This window comes from Clupea harengus, chromosome 11 (assembly GCF_900700415.2).
Source record: "Clupea harengus chromosome 11, Ch_v2.0.2, whole genome shotgun sequence".
Taxonomy (NCBI): domain Eukaryota; kingdom Metazoa; phylum Chordata; class Actinopteri; order Clupeiformes; family Clupeidae; genus Clupea; species Clupea harengus.
The window spans coordinates 5,305,800-5,322,756 of NC_045162.1; the positions used below are offsets into that span (position 1 = coordinate 5,305,800).

A 16,957-nucleotide genomic window follows, 5' to 3' on the forward strand; every position below is an offset into this window, starting at 1 on the left:
GCCTCTTATTCACTGATTCATGGCCATTGGTATTGGCTACGAAATGTTCTGCGATGACAAACGCTAGCTTCCGACAGAAGTGGACACGCATCCACACAGCGCGGTTTTCAGCGCGGAGCTCTGGGCTCCATCTCGTCTGCACTCAGAATCGGGACGGCGAGGTAAAGAAGTCACACGGGGAAAAAAGAAAAGCTCGTCTCGGCCCCGAGTATGGCTTTGTATCCCGCAGCACCGAGCTTAATCTCAGTTTGCTCATCAGTGAGCTGACTACAGCCATGAATTATATATAAGGCTGAGCTCGATAGTTATGTCTCGGCCTCTGCGGAATGCCGAAGCCAAGTGTTAAAGGAACGGGCACGGCTCAGCTTGAGATGGGGTTTTTTACAGACCAGCTCCCTATGCAAAACCTTTCCTTGCTGGTTGCTAGGAGACCTATCAACCTTTATATTTCTGCAGATTTAATGCCCCCCACCACCTGCACCCCAAGCCTAACCACTACCCGCCTCTTCCCCAATGCCACTGATATTTTGTCAGTAATCCACACAGGGATAAGAGGCCCCCTGCTGCGAGCTAAGACACACCGAACACACAAACACACACACACACACACATACACACATCAACATTACAGACTTTGAAAGCCTGATGCCCGAGTCTTACCAAACTCTCCCGGCACTGAGACCTCGTACAGGCAGGTGTGGCCGTGGGTGTAGTTCCGGGGGTAGTTGGGAGACAGCACAGTGCCCTCTGAGCCCGTCGACCGGCTTCCACAAGGAGCTGCGAAACCAAACAAAGATGAAGACATGATTAGAGCCATCACTGGTGAGGAGCAGTGGGACGCCATTTGGCATCGGAGTCACCCACACTGCCATGACAAACCATGCCAGGAAGAGTCACCCACACTGCCATAACAAACCATGCCAGGAGGAGGACACTGGTGTGAACATAGCCCCACTTAATCACACTGTCGGCAGACGATGCCCTGTCCTAGTGACCGGTGCGCTGCTGGAGCTGCCCCCTGATCAAAGGAGATCTTAAACATTTGAAGTTGGGTTTCACAGAGCGCCTTTGATTACTGTTCTCCCGGGCCACTTTTGATAATGCCATTAGCCGGCCATTAGGCCCTGCTCATTACGAGTCTGGCGAGGCGATGGTTGGTGTGTTAACACTTTAAAGAATCGGAACCAACACAGGCAACATGGACATGAAGTCCACAAAATTACGGAACACTACAAGTCAGCAAAATATAGATATAATTGGACATACGTAGATATAGAAGAACATAGATATAATTGGACATAGATATATACAAATAGCCGTAGCTTGTACAGCTGAAGAAAGACTTTGATCTGAAATAGACACCTTGTGTGTTGGAATTTTCTTCTATAGAGTTAGACATACTTATACTTATATTTATAGGTGCACACTGTGTGTATGTGTACGTATATCACTTCACACTCTCTGTATAAAGAGGAAGTTTTTGATGACGGGAGTACAGAGAGGCCCATCTTCTAAAGTGGGGCACCTTGCACCTGACTCCCCTACCAATCAGACACCTGCCAGCGTTATTAATGACTGCTGTCGTGCGTTGACTGGCATGATCACAGAGTATAACCAACACCACTTATCATCCACATCAACAAGGCCTCCGCTGAGGCGTTACAATAAGCCCTATACCTTATCATCCTCTTCCAAATGATGCCATAAAAAAGTATGGATGAATGATTCTAGGACATTTCGATACCATTATATTAAAGATAAACATCACTAATAACCTCATACCAGCTACTCGCATCAATATAATGAGCACGTGTGTCAGTGTTTTTTCAGAGCGCTGTATTCCTGCGTCTCTTTAGAAGAATGCTCTTATGCGCTAAAGCACTCATTAGATAGAGTCTTCCAACCTTCTGAAATTCTCACAACGCAAATAAAGACGTGCTGGGGTGTGACAGAACTGGATCATTAGTCATGAAATGTTTATGATCGCCTTAACATAAACACTGCGGGGGGATAGAGGAAGGTGCGAAGGAAACAGGCTCATTGTGATTTACCACCATATGTTGTTGAATAATGCCACAGGTTTACATTATATATGATGCATTTATCTGGTGAGGGAGGGTTATAGTCTCTATAGCCACACAATGAGCGTTAAGAGATGATACTCTCACGATCCCCGGATGGAGGGGCTCACCCTCCATATATCTTTTGAAGAGCAGGTATAAAAACTCTTCATTCACGCTGCAGGGTCAAAGCTAAACGATAAAACAGTGTCCCATTCCACCAGGGTTGGAGATTGCAAAGCAATGGTCTCTCTCTCTCTCTCTCTTTCTCTCTCTCTCCCTCCCTCTCTAATCATTTTCAAGAGAACAAGAGAGGCAATGTTCTAGCTCCTTGCTTTTAGCAGAATGAGTAAAGTGATGCCCTCTCACCTCACACAGTCACCAGAGCCTTTAACCCTTAAAGGTGTATTTCCCACCGGTCACCAGAGCCTTCAAGGCTTCATTTCATCTTTTCCAACCCCACTGCAGTACAGTACAGTGCAGTGCAGTGCAGTTGTGTCCTGGACGTATGCAGGAACAGTGGGGCAGCAGTCTTTGTCTCTGGAGCCCCCACGATGCCTCTACACACTCAGTCTAAATGATACATGTAGCCTTGCTCCAATCCCTGGCAACCAGCACAGGTAAACTGGGGTTTCATCTTCTCTGAATAGGGCAGGTGAGCCAAGGCTCTTTCCCTCTTTCTCTTTCTTATTCTCTCTCTCTCTCTCTCTCTCTCTCTCTCTCTCTCCTTCTAGCTCTCTTTTCCAGCTAAAACACGGTGGAGCGCGCCGGATGTCACACCCCTACGGATCCTCCACGACAGGTGGGCCTACGAGGAGCCGCGTGTTTGCATGGCAAGAATAATCAGCTGCAGCCTGCCGCTGAAGTGGAGCACCGCACAGATGTCTCTCACACACACACACACACACACACACACACACACACACACACACACACACACACACCCACACACGCACACACACACACACATACACACACCCACACACACCCATACCCACACACGCACACACACCCACACATACACAACTGCATCCATAATTAATGGGGGTTCTGTTGTTGTGGAAGAAGCATTAGGCCGGTAATGAAACATATGTAGTGATTGTGCGAGGGCCTTATGACAGATCCTGCAGGCCTACGGAGGGGGTGCAGGGAGGGACGCCAGGCGTGCGCTGTAATTGGTGAGAGACAGATGAATGCAAATTGATCCTTGAGAAAAACCAGGAGCTGAGGTGTCTGCTGAGTGTCCTGTGCACTGCGATGTCTTCGTATTATCTCCATTACACACAGCTGTAAGTGCAGTTTTCCATCCTCCTCTCAAGCTTTGATACTGTATACGTGTGTGTGTGTGTGTGTGTGTGTGCGTGTGTGTGCGTGTGTGTGTGTGTGTGTGTGTGTGTCTGTGTGTGTCTGTGTGTGTGTGTGTGTGTGTGTGTGTGTGTGTGTCTGTGTGTGTGTGTGTGTGTGTGTCTGTGTGTGTGTGTCTGTGTGTGTGTGTGTGTGTGTGTGTGTGTGTGTGTGTGAGAGCGTGTATATATTTATCTGTGTGTGCATGTGTGTCTCTGTGTGTGTGCATGCGTGTGTGTGTGCATGCGTGTGTATGCGTGTCTGTGTGTGTGTGAGTCTGTGTGTGTGTGTGTACATATTTAAAAGCAGCATTTCATGTTTCTGTGAGCATGTGTTTGCTGAGTTTGTTTGGAACAGCGATTGGAATGGAAAATAGCCTGAGCATCTATCAGCACAGCAGGACCTCCTTGTTGTTTGGGAGAGCAGCACATTTCTCGAGCGTCAGTTGCATAGCCACGTGGTCGCAGAGAGCAACGGTTAGAAACCTTGGATGGAATCAACACCACGGCAAAACGGCAACATGCTCTCGATCGGTCCATGTATATTTCATGTTCCCCACAGCTCGGTATGTGATGAGTCATTCGTTAGCTTAGCTCTGCTCTACACCACGTTGTGTTCATTCACCTTATTAGGATTCCTGAGGGTGGGTATGCCAATCCTGATACGATAGCAGTTCTCCAATGCAGGAAGCAGAAACGGTTGACTTTTAGCTTTAAAGGCGTAGTCCACAATTCTGGTGAAAAGCTTGTTGATATTTGAGCTCAACAGACAACCCTGAAGCAAATGTTCATTGGCTGGGATTGTTTATGGCTTGGTCCGTGCCATTATGTTTGACATTCAGAGAGCCAGGACTGTATGAACACCTGAGGATTTTTTTTAAAGTAAGAATCATGGACTGTGCCTTTAAATCATAATATGCACATAAAAAAACATCGACTCAAATGAAGTACATCAACATAAAGCACTATCTGTTGACTGAGCACACATCATCACACCATTGCTCTTCCTGACGATAATATTTAATGCAGTCGTCAGGTCTTGGTGAAGACCACAGGAAAAAATATCTTAAGAGGGGGGAAAAAAGTTAATGCATACAATTGATCGGCCCAACACTGCGGCGCTGTGAGGCTTGGCAGGATGACCCAGTCGATAGCTGGCATGGGCAAAGCCAGTGGGGTGGGGATAGCTGGAGGTTGGGATTGAGGGCAAGGCAAGTCTATTTATATAGCATAATTCATACACATAGGTAAATCAAAGTGCTTTATGAATGAGCACATAAAAGAGCATAGAAAAATTAGAAATATTAAAAAAAACTGTTAAAATAACAATACAAATGCAATAAATCAGTTAACATGGAACCATAGGGACGGGTGGGATGGGGTGCTTTAACTCCACTTGGGCCGTCCGGTGACTGAGCGTGTCGATGGCTGGGAATCAATGAGGGGAATCAGTGGGACTGGGTGTGTTGGTCCGTGGAGGGGGTTGCGGCGGCTTTACCTTGGCAGCTGGGCAGCGGCCTGCTCCACTCGGGCCGGCCCGTGTCGCCCATTTGGCAGGAGAGGGAGGAGTACCCCTGCAGCAGGTAGCCGGCGTCGCAGTGGAAGGTCACGCTGGAGCCCAGCTTGTAGTCGCTCCCCAGCCGAGTGCCATTCATCACGGAGCCGGGATCGAAACACGACTCCCGCAGCTTGGCTTGGGTCCGCCGAGAGAGAGAGAGAGAGAGAGAGAGAGAGAGAGAGAGAGAGAGAGAGAGAGACAGAGAGACAGAGAGAGAGAGGGGGGGGGGGTGAGGGAGAGAGAGCGCGAGAGAGACAGAGAGAGAGAGAGAGAGAGAGTAGATTAAATGTGAGAAATACAGTAAATAAATAAATAAAATGAGTGTGCAGGGAGAGAGAGGGATGGATAGACAGGCGGAGAGAGCGACAGATATGAGGAGTGCAGTGGATTGAAAAGAGCTGTGGAGAGCTGCTGCTATGCTTTTTCTCTCTCCCCCTTCTGTTTCCATTATCAGCTGACTGGCTGTTTTGATGCTGTGTGTTCCAGTGATTCCGATGGATAAAAGGGTTCGAACCAAGCAGAAAAAAAGACGAGGGCTTTCATTTCTGACGCAACAAAAGAAAATAAAAAAAGGACTTGTGATTGAGACTCCCCCCCCCTCCCCCTCCAAAAATCCCTCTTTATGTGCTTTTTATGACACTGACGAATAAAGCACTTTGTATCTGTCAAATCCTTTGTGACGGACAAGGCAGCTTGTGATTGGAGTACAGCCATACCTTTATACTCCAGGTGAAAGCCTGTGTAGCTGACGGATCCGTCACTGCGGAAGGCTATGTGCATGACATTGGAAGTGCTCTCCACCTTCTCCGGAAGCTTGCTGTCTTGAAAGGTCCCTATCAGGTGACTGCTGCTGCTACCGTCGTAAATGTACAGGAAATCGTAGTTCGGCTCAATACCGAAGCTGTAAGATTCAGGGGGAAAAAAACACCGTAGTTATTATTTTGACTGCATTGTGAAATGGAACAGCATTACCCAGTGTTCAGTTCTGTTCAAATTAGCGTACGGTTGCAAATGAATACAACATGCTTGGCGCCACCATAAAACAACTGCGGCAGTAAAGTAGGCGACAATATGTTCAGAGTGAAACCACTGCCAAGGCTATAAATCCTTTCGTGTGTCATGTTATTGTCCCCGGAGATCTAGAGAGGACTCTAGAGCCATACTGAGAAGGGGAAAAGAAGGGAAAAGAAGGGAAGAGAAGGGAAGAGAAGAGAAAAGAAGGGAAAAGGAGGGAAACGAAGAGAAAGGAAAACAGGGCAGGTTTGGTCTCCTCCCCCTCTCAGAGAGGCGTTCAGTCTGAAGACCATTCTGAAGTGGAGGCGTCAGGCTCAATACCGCGTGTCTTTGTCAGATTCTCAGCATTGAGATGTGCCCTCAGAGCTGTACCTCAAATCCAATATAAAGATGAGTCAGTCTAGGCCTTTATACTCATAGGAAAACAAGTCCCTTAGCTGAAGATGCTGCAGATACCATATGGCAATATAGAAGGAGTGTGTATGTCTGACGCAAGGGTGGAAATCTATTACTCGTAATCATATTATGCATGCATTAAAATGCATCTTTTTATGGCATCTAAGCTGGAAAAAATTAATAAATAACTCTTCAAAGAAACTGTACAGGCTGAAATTGACAGTTAGTTCATGTGAAACAAATTGCCCTTTGATTACATTGACACTCTGGTTTAACGTCTCCACACAATCCAATCTGTGTTTAAATATGAGCACATGCATGACGGGGAAGCTTCACACTTCGGCCCGCCTTAAGGAAGTAAAAAACAAACACACATGACGGGAGCTTCGCACCTGATGAATGCTAACGAGATGACGTAGTCTGTGTGCACGGTGATGAACCAGTCGCAGTCTTTGCTGTGCGGGTAAGGGTGCGGGTAGTTTGGAGAGAGGATGAACCCCGATGAGCCTGTCACATTCCCTCCACAAGGAGCTGAGAGGAGAGGAAGAGAGAGAGAGAGAGAAAGAGGGAGAAGAGAAAGAAAGGTGGAGGTTAGTGAGAGAGAAAGACAACATAAATCAACATTTGCGAAGGGACCGATTAGCTGCCACATTTAATATTCGACTGAACGCACAGGCCCATTCGGCACAAAAGAAGAGGGGGAATATAAATATATATATATATATATATATATATATATATATATATATATATATATATATATATATATATATATATATATATATACCACTATATATATATATTCCACTGGGCCTATGAGAGGGTCTCAGTCAGAGAGGCCCCCCTCAACCCATCCGTCAGTTTTAAGGTGTGAATGGGATGTCTACCATGACCAGCCATGACAGTTAGCATCCAGATGGTGACAAATGGTCACACCCCGTTGGCACTGCTTCGCTCACATCCCCCAAGGGCGAATCCCGGCGGGCCATTACCGCAGTTAGTCACCCGATTGTCTTCCCTCTGCATTACGGCTGCCTGTCACTCTCTCATAGGAGCCCCTGACAGATGCCTCTGACAGCGAGGGTTTACACTGGGATGGCGTGAGGGTTTCTGAAGCCGTGGTCTTTTGACAGGTTACAGGATGGACATCCCTGTGAGGTTTTTGTCCACCTACACTGGTAATATGAGTTTTAACCCCAGAAAGTGCTGAGCTTTGCTTTGGGATAGTGGTGCAGGAGGTAGAGGAGTCATTTAGCAATCAGAAAGTTGCTGGTTTGATCCCGACTCCTTCTCACCAAGTGTCAAAGTGTCCTTGAGGAAGACACTGAACCCCCAACCGCTCCCAATGCGCAGGTTGGCAACTTAGATAGTAGCCTCCGCCATCGGTGTATGAATGGGTAGATGTCTGAGGCATTCATCTGTAAAGTGCTTTGAGTGCTCTATGAGGAGAATAGTGCTATAGAAATGCAGTCCATTTACCATTACTTTGTTGTACCAGATGTAGCTGGCACGTGGCTGAAAAAGAAGGATATTGAATCTGCAGCTAAAGACCAACATTTCCACCTGTGACACCATCTGGCTGTTGCTGTAAGTCTAAGTACAGATCTAAAGCCCCTGGGTACAGGCACACAAGAATTTGATGACTGGTTTTCAAGATGGCAAATAAAAAATCATTACGGCTTCAATACGGTACATTTCATTTACTGACACCATGGCCAGCAGGCTCTCAAGGAGAGATCATGAGAGAGACTCTATCGCTGGGAGATAAAGCCAAGCCTCTCCATGCGCTAGCCTACATATGAAGACACAGAGCTCAGAAAGATTTTGTGTCGGGTACGGGGCACGAGTATTTGACTTCATTGATGAAGCATCCCCCGCGTTTCAGCGTGTATCTGACAGGAGCAACGCATGGCTGCTGGGGCTGCAAGAGCTCGCTGTGTGGAGACTTTATGGAGATGGGCGATTTCACCTTTCACCTCAGCTGACATGACTGATGTCTGGGGCATGTGTATAACACTCCAGCAGCATGTTTCCCTAGGCAGGGTAAGCACAGTTGCAATGTATGCTCAGTGCGCAAGGCGAGTGAAAAGGCGAGATACTGTTGGCTCTAATTCGTTTTTATGCCCACGTCAGTGTTATGTGTAGGCAAAATCAATGACTTCACAGACCACGCTACAAACATATGCAAAAAAACTGTATGTTACTGCTTGGTAATCAATAGTCAGCTATTCCACAGACACAGTTTTCGCCAAATAACTGCTTTTATGCACATAATAGTACACACTGTAAACAACCCATTACTTGCTGACCTCACGACTACTTGCGGAATGATATGAAAGATTTGAATTAGAAGCACAAAACCCGTTGCCAATGACAGCGGTCATTCATTTTTTCGCAGCGGTGAATATAAAGAAATATCAGACCTGCGAACATTGGGGTGGCCCATTTAAATCAACGGAACTTTTTTGGAACATTCTGAAGAGCCATATATTATGCACATAATAAAACACACTGTAACACATCTGCAAAGATCAACATGCACACAGGTTGGACTGGAGGGTACTCTAATCACTCTTCAACATCTCCCCCAGTTATACCACATTCACCAAACACATCTCACCCAGTTATACCACGTTCACCAAACACATCCCAGTTATACCACGATTCACCAAACACATCTCACCCAGTTACAGTATACCACGTTCACCAAACACATCTCACCCAGTTATACCACGTTCACCAAACACATCTCACGCAGTTATACCACGTTCACCAAACACATCCCAGTTATACCACGTTCACCAAACACATCTCACCCAGTTACAGTATACCACGTTCACCAAACACATCTCACCCAGTTATACCACGTTCACCAAACACATCTCACGCAGTTATACCACGTTCACCAAACACATCTCACCCAGTTATATACCACATTCACCAAACACATCTCACCCAGTTATACCACGTTCACCAAACACACCGACTTTGCATGACACCAATGACATCAAAAGCAGTGTAAAGTCACCGATGCAGGTGGGCGGGCTGGGCTGCCAGTAGTATCTGTTGTCCACCTGGATGCAGGTGATCTTGCCCTCCCCCTGCAGCTCGTAGCCCGGGTCGCAGACAAAGGTCACCGTGTCCCCTGGTTCCTTCCCGTCCCCACTGCGGGTGCCGTTCATGGGCGTGCCGGGGTCCCTACAGGCTGTGGCCACCGAGCCTGCGGGAGAGACGCACCATGAGTGTGTACGTGTGTGTGTGTGTGTGTGTGTGTGTGTGTACATGTGTACAAATCATATGCCCACATACATACAGTATATTAGCATATATGATATGTGTGTGAATTTACATGTCAACTCACTCATATCTACAAAAATTCACACACTCACAATGCTGATACACACATGGCACATATACTGTATCTGTCAGACTCCTTCCTGAATGTATACGCACACACACACACACACACACACACATACACACACACATACACAGACACACAAACAATTGCCCACCACCCCCACCCCACGCACACACACACCCACGCATTCACACAAGTCTTTGAAACCCTTTGCCTCGTACTTCTGTCAGAAATCTCAAATATGTTTCTCTCTTTCTCTCTCTCTCTCTCTCTCTCTCTCTCTCTCTCTCTCTCCCTCTGTGCCTGGCCACTCACTGGAGAAGTCGATGGCGAAGCCCGACTTGCTGATGTAGAAGTCTGTCTCGAACTGGATGGTGACCAAGTTGAGGGTGCTGTGGATCCCTTCTGGCAGCAGGGAGCCGCTGACCTCCCTCAGTAGCATCTCGCTCTCCGGGCGGCCGTCCCACACCTTCAGGATGTCGTGGGAAGCCTCCGTATCGAAGGCCAAGAACTGAAGACTGAGAGGCAAGCACACAAAAGACACACACACACAGAGACACAAATACACACACCAATACACATGAAGTATTCATTTTCACTCGAACTGAACATATGTCAATAATTCATGGAAGTTCAGTTGCAGTTGACCTCCCAGAATTTTGACTGCGCTCAGAATCAATGCCAACTCTGCTTTCGGGGACTGTTCAAAAATACTTAAAGTGGCTTCACACAAACTTTGTTGTTTTATGTTTCCATGTGTTCTCTCTCTTCTTGCACCTACTCCCCCAGCTTAACCCGCTCCTCACCAACGCAGTGGGCCTACCTGACTGTGTTTCCCCCTCCTCACCAACGCAGTGGGCCTACCTGACTGTGTTTCCCCCTCCTCACCAACGCAGTGGGCCTACCTGACTGTGTTTCCCCCTCCTCACCAACGCAGTGGGCCTACCTGACTGTGTTTCCTGAATCCACCTGAATGGTCCAAGTGCAGCGCAGGTTGTTGTCATAAGGGAAAGGGTATCCAGGAGACAGGATCCTCCCTGATGACTCGCCGAGGAAACTTCCCCCACATTCCGCTGTGAGACACACACACACACACAAAACACATAGACACACACACACACGGAGAGGGAGAGGGAGAGAGAGAGGGAGAGGGAGAAGACGCGCATGAATACAAATGCACACACACACACACACGCGCACAGAGAGAGAAGGCTGTCACAGCAGATTTGCGCCGTCTTATGTCTTGGGAGATACCCATCAGAAGTGCTCAGCAGTGACAAATAATCATGTGTTTGTCAGCAGCGCCACCCTGCTCCGTGCCCTTTCAAACTGGTAATGCCACCATTGCGGCATCATTAGTGCCATACTTATGTATGTACAAACACAGCGTGGTTAAATAGGCCTCTCCATCAACGCATTAATTAACTTTAACAGACTGTCTGGAAAACGCATGGGCATACTCTTTTATGGTGGGGTGGGGTGGGGTGTGTGTGTGTGTGTGAGTGTGTGTGTGTGTGTGTGTGGGGGGGGGCTGATGAAGGCCCACACATACTAATGACTCTGGGATCAATTATCACACCCGAGTCAGGCAGAGCAACCACAAAAAACTGTCGATATTACTGGAACACTATTATCCAAAAGGGAGATATTATCAAAGGAGCATAATCACCATTACAATAGCAATTTCTACACTCTGATATCAAAACACTATTAAAAACACAAAAGCTTTTAGTGATTCGTTCCTTTTTCGTTTTGATGATGATTTTCTTTCTCCTGGGCATTTTTCCGGAGCCTGTGTCGGAAATTTGAACTTGTTCTCCCCCCGTCCAGTGGATTATGTCGATAGCGCTCGCTCGTCGCTCGGTCGTTCGACAAATGTCCTAGCCTGCCTCAGCTGCATGAAATTGTTCATTATCTTTTTCCCCCCCCCCCCTGAATTTATGAAAAATACATCACTGAGGTATGGCAAGAATGTGCTTTAAGCGTTAACAGGTTGTGGTTAAAACCCACTAAAATGGAGAGTATGGGAGATATATGGATGGGGAAAGTGGTGGTGTGTGGTGGAGGCATAGCTCTCGTACATCCTCCTGTCTGATGGAGCTACATGGATGGAGCTTCTCCACCTGCACTTCAATAATTCATTCCCCAAAAACTTGGACGAGCAGCCCGCTCCTCTTCACTAGAGACACAACAGGGAGAGAATTCCACACGCATCCGTACGGCTTGTTTTTTAATGAAATATTTAAACCCCCACACCCACCCAAAAAAAAGCTGAAAGAAAGAAAGAAAGAAAAAAGAGCGTGGCATTTTTGTGGCCGTTATTCCCTGTGGACTGCGCTATCGTAGCTGCAGGGCCTGGAGCGAGCCTCCCAGGCAGAGGTGTGTTCCGGCGCCAGACTGTACCGCACCTGCGCGCGGCTCAACGCGGCTCTTTAGGGAAAACACTCATGCCAAGTGATGTTCTTTGCTGCATTGGGGAACACACACACACACACGCACACACGCGCGCACGCACAAACGCACACACACACACACACACACACACACACACACACACACAGCAGCTGCAGCAGCGGCCCGTTGTGTTATTTTGACTGTGGAGCTGGAGGGGAAAAACAGTTTGATGACACGTAATCCGCTTGTTTGGAATATTATCGGAAATCCATTGGATTCAATTGTGAGGGCCTGTGAGGGAACGGCTGGGCTGCCAGATGATGGCTAGCAATTTGCCCAACACTGGAAGGTATTTGTTCAAAAGAAACAATTCATTGGCGGCTATTCATTTCACATCACGCTAAACTTCCTTTGACCCATGCATGCCTACACCTTGGCGTGTTCAAAAGTGCCCTCATCAGCAAGGCTGGAGATTTCAACAGATATACTGCATCTCATTTGCTGAAAACACTAAAAAACCTAGAATGCAGAGCATCACACCAAGGAAGCTTGGCCAAGTCCATTTTACACACAATATATACCTTCTATCTGTACGGATAACAAACACAAACATCTGGTTTGGATGTGTAAATATGTTCACATAATAGCTCCCTGATACCACTTCAGCCTTAAGAACAAGTCCAAACAGAGGCGTGTGTTGAGAGCACTGTGAATTATACAAGAGCAGGAAACACAAGAGCTCTTTGTCAGCATGTGCAGGAAGAAACTGCATTCCCCTCTTAACAAGGTCCAATTAAAGAAGAATCCGTGTAGGACTAAATCCCGCGGATCAGCGCGCTGCACAGCAACGGCGCCGGGCGGGACACGGTCCTGCATATCAATTGCTCACCTATGCAGGAGGGCAGCTGGTGGTCCCACGTCCGCCTCTCGCCCGTCATGCAACTCAGGATGCTGCTGCCATGGAGACGGTAGCCCGGGTCGCAGCTGTAGGTGACGGCGCTGCCGGCGAAGTGGCCCTGGTCGCTGACTTTGGAGCCAAACTGGGGCACTCCCGGGTCCTCGCAGTGGGAGAGCTCAAAACCTTTCGCACGAGAGAGAGAGAGAGAGAGAGAGAGAGAGAGATAAAGAAAGAGAGGGTTAGATGGAGAATAGACAGAGGGGAAGATATTTGCATCAGCTGCACAAAGACACTGACAGACTACCTATTCCAGCGTAACGGACATGCCAAGCACTCAGCAGGGCGTGTGTGTGTGGGTGTGTGTGAACCACATGCTGCTTGCACCAGCGTCTCTGCCAGTGCAACCTATAAGTGGTACAAACGAGGTGTAATATAATTTCCTGTGTACGCCGTTTCCAACATTGAAGGTAATTACAGAGAATACCAGAATAAATAATATCAGTCAAGTCATTAAATCTTAATTAGCAAAATAATGACACTGCTAATTAACTCATTAGGAGTAGGTTTGAGGGCAGACAGCATAACGTACACACAGGGCTACTCGGGATTTGTCTGCGCGTAAGAATGCAGCAGCGGGATTAGAAGAAGAGAATACTACAGGTGGGATTATACATGCCATAATGAAACAGAATCGGCGATAGATTGGAAGTTCCGACTTCTCTCCAGCGAGCTGCATTTCCGCTCAGTATGTAGAGCACTGGCAATTAGAGTGGAGTGCTCGTCCAATTATAGCATGTGTTTGCTGCGGTGCGGAAAGGCAAGCATTGGTGGCCTGTGCTGTAGTAGAACACTGAACTCTTGGATGGCACAGCCAGAAAGCGAACACCTACCTCTGAGGGGAAAATAAGCAAATAAGTGCTGCTGAAAAACAGTGTCAAAATCAAAGTCCTGCCACCGTTTCTTCTGCCACTGAGCTGCCGGCTGATTTCATTAATTCCAGCACACCTCCCGCTCCACGCAGTATGATCATTAGCATGACTGGCTGTTAATGACTGGCTGAGGTGCTTCTCTTCCTGGGCTTATAACTCCAACCCCTTCTCTATTGATCCACTGATGCTGTATCCACTACAAGCTTCTTATTTTCACTTGCTGTCCCAGCTCAGCCACTGCGCATGTGGTCATTCTCTCAGAGCCTCCGTGGTGTCCTAGCCCCTGAGATGTCCGTCAATCATTCTGACAAATCTCCATCGCCAACTCCCGTATTATTTTTGTCACAACATGGCCCAGATAATTACGCTGGGGCTGACTGTGGGCCTCGTCACCCGCAGTGACAGCCTGGGGAGCTGTATTTCTTCCCTCTCCCCATGCCAAATGTTATGACAGTCTTACAAGAATCACAAGCCATATAAATTACAAGTTATAGGCTCCATTAAGAAGATTACATCTTCACTTTTCTCTAGGGCGGGGAGGGGAGGAGGGTGGAGGAGGGGGGGGGGGTGAAGGGGGAGCTGGGTCTGAATATCTTGTTTTAGACCAAGAGCCAAACCTCCTACCCTTGGCATGCCCCCGAGATGATCAATCATTGATCAATCAATCAGTCCAGATTCATGTAGTGCTGTACGCTTGAGCAAGGCTAACAATGGTTTCTGACAAAACCCTTCTGGTAAGGCTAGCAGCTAATCATCTGAGAAGGGCAGTGAAGGCTTGGGCTTTTTTTTTCCCCCCAGAGGACAACTGTTTTACACAGGATTTACAGCGCAGAGCTTCACATTATTTAAAAGCAATCCTATGGGAGACAAAAAGTCATGCTGTTCTCTGGCTGTCTGTACTGGGTTCTATCCCTAATTACAGATCTATTAGGAAAGGATAATGCGCCTAAATCAGCACCTGCTACATCACATGGCGGTGAAGAGGTTATAATGTTCTCGTTATGGCTAATGAGTAGCTGAGTTGCCTGATTAAAATTATCATATAATCTTTGCATGTTGCCCTTTCAGAGTAAGACTCAAAGTTTGCTTGCACCTTGCGCCTACAAACACTAGCTTTCCATTTTTTGAAGTTGAAGGGAAAAAAGCAATTATTCCTCCTGAGAGAAACTATGGCCGCTCTATTAAAATCATTAAGTGGTTCGGATTTAGGGTCAATCTGAAATGGAATCGAATTTCACAGGTCAGTTTTTAATGAGGTGTAACACAGTGGGAGGGAACCAGGAAAAACAGAGAGAGAGAGAGAGAGAGAGAGAAAGAGAGAGAAAGAGAGAGAGAGAGAGAAAGAGTTAGAGGAATAGAGAGGTAGACAGAGAGAGAGAGAGAGAGAAAGAGTTAGAGGAATAGAGAGGTAGACAGAGAGAGACAGAGAGAGAGAAAGAGAGAGAGAAAGAGTTAGAGGAATAGAGAGGTAGACAGAGAGAGACAGAGAGAGAGAGAAAAAAGAGTTAGAGGAATAGAGAGGTAGACAAAGAGAGACAGAGGGAATAATAAGTAGAGCTTAAGTCTTAAGTGATGATTCAGTGGCTTCTTCATGGAAAAAAAGATCAGTCTTCCCCCTACCCCCTTCAGAAAAAAAAACTTTAACAAATAGGATTTCAAGGGGAATAATTGAAATTGAATCTTGGTGCTTGACCTTGATGGAGGCGGGGTCACTTGGATCACTCACTGGAGTAAATGAGCTTGAAGCCTTGAGCCGTGGCGTCCTGGTCGGAGAAGAACTCCAGCCAGAGGTGATTGGACGTGCTGGTGAGAGACACGCCCATCATGGCCGTCCCCGTGAATGTGCCGAGGACGTCAGCCGAGTTGTCTTGGCCATCGTAGAGCTAGGAGAGACACAAGTTCACACAATGTCTTTGGTGCCTTCACATCGAGACACATGAGATCTATATCTCTATACCCTCAGCTTTGGGAAGACTATTGAGTACATTTGCTATGGGCAAGGCCTGAAAGCTATGAGATGCCGTGTAGTCTTGGCCATCACAGAGCTAAGAAAGTCAAGGTCACACAATGTCTTTAGCATCTTCACCTGAAAACTTCATACCACAGCTTTGTGAAGACTATTGATCTATGAAGTAAATTTGGTAACGGGGGTTGTTAAAGTTAAAAAACGTTTACACACTTAGAGCTTACAAAGAATTGATTTGTACTAAACTGTCAGTTATAAAAAAGGATGTCCATTCCTTTTTTTCAATGATCAGCCTTGTTAAGAGGTGCAGCTGAAACCCTCTTGTACCATTTATCTAGCACCTAAAAGACAGAGTGAGAATTTTCACTTCTACTTATTTATTCAGGTACAGTATTCTTCACCCAAGACCGAACATATCGAGCGAGTTATTTCTTAGAAGGAACCATCCTGATGTGAATACAAGAGCCTTCATTGAAGATCTTTCCTAATGGCGAGGTTACTAAGTGAGGAGGAGGTCACTAAACGAAGGCCACCTCTACAAAATGCCACTGCTGCTCAGCTTTGCTTGCGTTGTTCGGCTTACCTTGAGAAGGTCACCTTGGGCGAGATGGAAGGAGCTGGCAGAGATGTTGATGCCTTTCCCGGTCTGGACCTGGATGCTGTAGATGCACTCATGGTTGTTGTCGTAATTCACGGGATAGTTGGGTGACAGCAAAACGCCTGCGTTGTTGGAAACGGTCGAGCCACACTCAGCTGAAGGGAACAAGGGCAAAGAGGGTTTATGAGGACCAAGACAGAGTTTTACTGCCACGTTGGTCCAACTCACTGATAGCAAGTCCATTAAGTCTTCCGCAGGGACACCTTTTGATCGTGGCAAAGCGTTTTAATAAATATCTGCTGGGCTTAACAAGAAACATGACAATGTAGATAAATAAGAATGAGGTCGAAAAACGTTCCCATGAAACTTTTACTGTGACTGCAGATTCCTTATAATATGTGGCACTATTTCACAAGAGACAAACCACAAAAAAAACTGTT

At 46.9% G+C, this 16,957-nt stretch overlaps 1 protein-coding gene across 1 annotated transcript in view; it reads right to left on the reverse strand.

Annotated features, from left to right (window-relative positions):
• csmd3a (CUB and Sushi multiple domains 3a) overlaps nucleotides 1–16,957 on the reverse strand; it is a 177,126-nt gene that overhangs the window by 94,024 nt on the left and 66,145 nt on the right. The window contains exons 22-31 of the mRNA XM_042709035.1: nucleotides 16,503–16,672; nucleotides 15,680–15,836; nucleotides 13,016–13,207; nucleotides 10,679–10,805; nucleotides 10,048–10,250; nucleotides 9,400–9,591; nucleotides 6,764–6,902; nucleotides 5,678–5,862; nucleotides 4,902–5,096; nucleotides 661–777 (exon numbers count right to left, since the gene is read on the reverse strand). Coding sequence (XP_042564969.1) covers nucleotides 661–777; nucleotides 4,902–5,096; nucleotides 5,678–5,862; nucleotides 6,764–6,902; nucleotides 9,400–9,591; nucleotides 10,048–10,250; nucleotides 10,679–10,805; nucleotides 13,016–13,207; nucleotides 15,680–15,836; nucleotides 16,503–16,672 — 1,677 coding nt within the window. The remainder of the gene's footprint in view (nucleotides 1–660; nucleotides 778–4,901; nucleotides 5,097–5,677; nucleotides 5,863–6,763; nucleotides 6,903–9,399; nucleotides 9,592–10,047; nucleotides 10,251–10,678; nucleotides 10,806–13,015; nucleotides 13,208–15,679; nucleotides 15,837–16,502; nucleotides 16,673–16,957) is intronic.